At 40.3% G+C, this 6,000-nt stretch overlaps 1 protein-coding gene across 1 annotated transcript in view; it reads right to left on the bottom strand.

Annotated features, from left to right (window-relative positions):
- LOC104547904 (elongator complex protein 1-like) overlaps positions 1-4,925 on the bottom strand; it is a gene marked incomplete at its 5' end in the record, with an annotated part of 10,007 nt that extends 5,082 nt beyond the window's left edge. The window contains 4 exon segments of the mRNA XM_010193773.1: positions 580-665; positions 989-1,069; positions 3,006-3,087; positions 4,773-4,925. Of these exon segments, the coding sequence (XP_010192075.1) occupies positions 580-665; positions 989-1,069; positions 3,006-3,087; positions 4,773-4,925 (402 nt within the window).
- Positions 4,926-6,000: the final 1,075 nt, after the last annotated feature.

Genomic DNA, 6,000 nt, shown 5'->3' on the forward strand with positions numbered 1-6,000 from the left:
AGTTCTAATTTTGAAACTTAAACACAAGAAGAAAAATCCAGCAGCGGAGTGTTTTTAGCTACTTGACCTTTCACTGAACAAAAAGTAGAGAAAACAATACCCAAACAAGGAAGCATAAAAGGAGCAAAGAGCTAAAATGCACAGGCATATGGAGCTGCCTCATGACTGGTGATACTCAGTAGCCCAAATCCTTCTACTTTTGCCTTCTGTGAGCTCAAACTGCTATTAATTCTGCTCCTCTCAAACTACACGCTATTTCTCTTGGCCATATGAACATTTTAGCACATAGCACATAGTCAGCAACATCTGTCATGCAGATTTACAGGTGTCTTTACCTCTGCAAGCGCTAGCCCTTGCAAATCTTGTTTTGAGCTCTGCATGAACAGTCCTAAGTACTCCCAGTTGCTGTCTTGAATTAGGAGGAGGATAAAAATGCTAAATTTCAGATAACAGCAGAAACAAACAGGAGAAGCCTATGAAGACAGCTACCAGAAAAGCAGTAGCAAACTGTACGGAAACTCTCTTTATACGTTTTCCTAGAGACAGCATGGGCATAACATAAAATAAATAGTATAATACCGTCTGTTTGTGATGCGCTGCCTGTTTTCCCTCTGATCCATGAAACTGTGTCTCCTTTTTACCCCAGCCAAGAGCAACAAACTTTCCTGAAGAAGAAATAATCACTGTAGTGTAAGATATACAGCATTACTCTGCACAGTGGGGTAAACACAACCACAGCTCCAAGCCACCCTCACATTCAATTCAAGTTTAATTATAAAAATGTCAGAAAATTTACTAAGTCCAGAAAGTCCTCTGCTACAGGGAACTGACAAGTAAAATACTGGCGCCTCCCTTCGGCTGTCCAGCAGCATTACAGCCTAAAATGCCTCCTGGGGCCCAGTGCTCAGCTCCATTTCTTCACTTTCTACAAGCTTAAAACACACTACTGACATCAGTTTGAACAAATTCATTTCAGTGCACCTCTCACCTTCCCCAAACTCATCTTGGTGGATTTGATTCTCAGTAATTGGTTCAAAATCCCTTGTCATCATGATGAGTGTTTGCTGACCTGCAGGGCAGACATTAAAAACAGTATTAGTAATGGTATCTCCAGCAAATAAAAACTCAGTGTTCTCCTGTGTTGCTCTATTTTTCTGCCATGGACTTCAATACAGAAATATTTTCAGTGGTAATATGATACTAAAGAGAACACATTCTTCAGAGCAGAAAAACTCAAAACTGGACCAGAACAACACTTTCAAGTCTCTCTCTTCAAAAACATGCTTCCTTGTCCAGTGTTAAAAAGTTACTTCAACTTCAAAATAACAAACTTTTGAAACATTTTCTCTTAAGAGATGAAGGACAAGAAGGTGATTTGGAGTGGTCAGCATAGATTTACGAAGTGGAAATCATGCCTGACCACCCTGATGACCTTCTACAATGAAATAACTAATTTGTGGATATGTTTGGACCAGTGGATGTCATTTATCTTGATTCTAGTAAGGCTTTTGACACCGCCTCCCATAACATCATCATAGAAAAACTCATGAAGGATGTGGCAGACAAAAGGACAGTAGAAGTAGTGAAGCAGACTGAAAACCAGCTGAACTGCCAAGCTCAAAAGCTTGCTATCAGTGACAAAAAGTCCATCTTGAGGTCAGTCACCAGTGGCATGCCCCTAGATACTAGGGCCAATGCTTAACATCTTCATTAATGACCTGGAGAATGGGACCCTCAGCAAGTCTGTAGATGACACAAAACTCAGAGGAGTAGCAGGTACAGGAGAAGTTTATGTTGCTGTCCACACAGACTCTGTCATGTAGGTGAGATGGACTGCCAAGAACCTTGTAAAGCTTGAGAAGGGGAAAAGCCACATCCTGCACCTGGAAAAGAATAATCTCAGGCACTAGGACAGACTGGAAGCCAAGTAGCTGGAGAGCAGCTTGGCAAAAAAATGACTGCTTTTTTGGGGAACACCAAGTTGAACATGAGCAAGCAGCATCCCCCTGATGCACAGGTGGAAAACAGCACCCTGGGCTACACTAGAAGTTCTTCTCCTTTACTTGTGCTGGCGAGACATGTGGAATGCTGGCTTCAGGTTTGGGCTTCCCAGCACAAGTCAGACAAGGACATACTGCAATGTGTCCAGCAAGGGATTTATACAGATGAATAAGGGCTTGGAGAATCTGTCGCATGAGGGGAGGCTGAGAGAAGTCAGACTGCTATAGAGAGAAATCTCAGGGGGAATCTCATTAGGGTGTATAAATACCTTGTGTGGGAGGTGGGGTACAGTAGAGAAGACAGAGATAGACTGTTAGTGGTGCCGAGTGACAGCACAAGAGGCAACGGGTACAAACTAAAATAGAGCAAATTCCATTCAAGCAAAATAATATTTTTTTTTTTTTTACTGTGAGGGGTGCCCAGAAGTTGTGGGGTCTTCATCCTTGGAAATATCCAAAACCTGAGGGAGCACAGTTCCCAGCAACCTGCTCCAGATAACCTACTCTGAGCAAGGGGGGTTGGAAGAGGTGATCTTCAGAGTTCCTTTTCAACCTCAAGCATTCTGTGTTTCTATTTTTGCTTGAGGCTAACGTTTATCTTCTAGGTGAGACATAGCTGTAGGCAATTCCAGCCTGTGACACATATTTCCTACCAAAGGACATTAGCAGTTTTTGTTACTAAGAAATCAAATGTGGATATAAAGTAGGAGTCTTTATGTTTTAGAGGCAAGATCAAATACACTTCCTTGGATGATCTGAAAGACTAATTACTGTCCTATAAAATTCAGCTTTTTGGATCTGAACACCTTCTGCTTGAATTACTAAAGCACCTCATAGACTGTGAAATGAAATATCATATATAGCATCAGATGCTTATTTAAGTCTTAGTCCTAATTTCAGATCTTTGTATTTTGCTGCTTTTGTCTTAAACTTAACTGCATTTTACATTTTGGCCATAGTGAGTTTCACTTCTAAGGCAGAAACCTTACAGGCTGCTGTGAATACCTGTTGCAAGCAAAACAAGCTCTTGGTCAGGACTCCATCTCATGGTACTCAGACCGCTGTCCACACTTCCTACACATTCCACCTGCAAGACCAAAATAAGATCACAGAAGTGCATGAACACCAGTGCAGCACCACCCCCACAGAAAAGCAATCATTTACCAAGGCAGGGAAATCCTCTCCTATTTAGAAAAGTAATGAGTCTTATTTTACCCTTTGTGCTGAATGAAACAAAAGAAACATTTCTGACCAAAGATGGTTCCAGAATGTTCATGTGTGAGATAATCTAGAGATTCCAGATAATCTAGAGATTAGCATTTTCTACCATACATAGTTTTAATAAGAAGTTTATTCTGCAACTATTAATTATGTCAGCACACATAGTGTTGACACTAATACAGGTCTGTGGTTATACTAGTAAACATATTGAAGTCACAAAACACAGACATAATGGTATTTACCTAGAGAATTCCAACAAGCCATTAAGAAACATTATATCCATTAAAACTCTGATCACCTTGTGCATGCATAGCTTGAAAATTGTATACAACTGCACCGACTTTGAAGCTTATGAAAAACTGAGCCAGTTTTACTGGGCAATCATGAGTATATAAACAATAGCAGTGGGCAGAGAACTACTGTCATGCACTGTTACCCTGATTTGCAAAAAGCACGGAACAGAACAGTTGTGATAAGCAGCAACATGATTCCATCCAAGGGAATAAGATCAGATGTCTCAATCTTTTCAGGCAAACAAAATGGGACTGGGCACTGGTGGGCAGAGTAACCATCAACCACATGCTAAAGCTTTCAGAACAAGCAGAGTAAACCTTCAAGACTTCTTTTATGGTGCCCAAACTGCACCAAAAGAACACAACTTTGTAATTGAGAAGGCAAGCCAAAAAACCCTGAAATAAAGGATCTGAAGTTAAACCTCAACTCTGACCCATATATCGGTGCAAGAAGAGTCTCCTGTATCACAGCTTTCGTCAATCTCTATTCTCTTACGACAAGTTTTAAGTTGCAATATGGGATACTTTTCAGATACAGTTTATTTTATATTTAAGTGGTATCCGCAAATCAAACTCAAACACGAACAAAAACAGGTGAGCTGCAAATTACCACAATCTGACAGGCAACCCAGACAGACCACTGTAATCTCATGCCTTCTTAAACATGCACTGTTGGGCTGGTATTCTGGTAGCTGATGCAGATTTCAGAACATAAGGCTGTAATGTTTAAGTGTCTTGCTGAAGATTGTACAAATCTGACACTGAGGATGGAACAGAAAGCAAGTATTTCCGTTCCTGCCATATTATTCAGCTAAGACATTTTGGGTTCCATTTAATGTATTCTAGGGCTTTTTTATTCCACATGTTCTTCAATTCACAACACACAGCACTTTCACCTCTCTTAAGTCATGTCAGCATGAAGCTCTGCATTGACTGATAACAATAAAAAGGTAGCTACATTGTGATTTATGAATGGATTGCTTTATTCTGTACCTAGCTTCAGCAATGTTCTTCTTCTGCAACTGTCCAGTGGATCCCATGCTGCTGGGTCTGTGCCAGCAGCTACCTGAGCAAACACACAGGACTACAGCTGTGGACAGGCAAGACACTGTTCCAATGCTGATTCTTTCATGGAGTGTATATTTTGTCTTTAACTATGCTCAAAGCTCCCACTAAAATTCCCCCTGAAGAAATTAAAACAGTGTCATCCTTTCCACTGAAATCTGTCAGTACTGTTGTGTCTTTCTTGCCACGTTACCTGCTTTGTGCTGAGATTGCACAGTAGGATGTCTCCAGCTGCTGTAGCAACACACACGCACTCCTGCTCTGGAAGATCTTCGATACTCACAATGCAGCCACTTCCATCCTTAGGCATGTAACCTTCTGCAGTCAAGGAAACTTCTCTTGTCACCTTGACAGAGAGAGAACAGTGAATAATTAACTACACTTAACCTTACTGGGATTTTTGCAGAAACAAGGGAATAACATCCATGGATGTATTTCATCCTACTGCAATTACACAAAGCATTAAACAGCACAGGCAACGTGCAAGAACTTATCTTCCCTCATCTGTAGGAAACTGTGAAGGTCCTCTTATATTAAAAATGCTAGACAAGACAATGAGAAAACTCACATAAGGTAACAAATAACAGATGGTAAGACTACAGCTTCCAATTTGTCTTACTAAGCATCTTTCAACCCTCTTTTCACACTTCTCCATATAGTGTCAACATTAAGAGGTGAATGCGTAGCTACTTAAGAGTGCCTCAATACTTTTAAGTGGTCATTCAGACTTTACACAGCATAAAAGAATTCAAAGGAAAACCATTTCGATGTGTGTTCAGGTACAGCAAAGCAAGAAAGTTTAGCAAAAATAGCTTTATCTTAGCTGCATGACTTTTTCACACATCCAGTAATCAGGGAAAAATCCACAGTAATAAAGACCTGAAACACCCCCTGTCCCAAACAGAAAAGGAAGCTAACATATCTAGCAACTTCAGATAGGCTTCAGACTGTTGGGTTTTTTAATTCTAAAAAGATTTTAGTTTATAGCCTTCACAGGCCACGGTGGAGATTTTCAGAAAACATCCTTCTTTGAAAATGAGATCCCAGGAAAGTCCCAAACCTGTCAGTCAACTTCAAAGCTGGACATACTGAAGGAATTAGATGCCTCAGAATTGCATAGTGTGTTTTCACAGAAGATACTACGACCCAGTTCTTACAGGAATTCATGGCTCAAGAGCACTTCTTTTTCCTTTAGCGATATGTTTTTGTTTGTTTTTCCCTAGAGTATAATTTAAAAAGCTTCCTCATGTACTCTTAATTATCCCTTTGCCTGTTTGCTTCTACTTTGTGAGTTATGTCTCTGATGCAACTGGATCACGCTTAAGACTAAAGTACAGGAATAACCCATGTCAAATTACAACCACGCTCCTGGAGGCAGATTTAGTAATTTAAAAGCACAGCAAATAATTTCAGCCACTAAG

Source organism: Mesitornis unicolor, unplaced genomic scaffold (assembly GCF_000695765.1).
Source record: "Mesitornis unicolor isolate BGI_N332 unplaced genomic scaffold, ASM69576v1 scaffold3491, whole genome shotgun sequence".
Lineage (NCBI taxonomy): Eukaryota > Metazoa > Chordata > Aves > Mesitornithiformes > Mesitornithidae > Mesitornis > Mesitornis unicolor.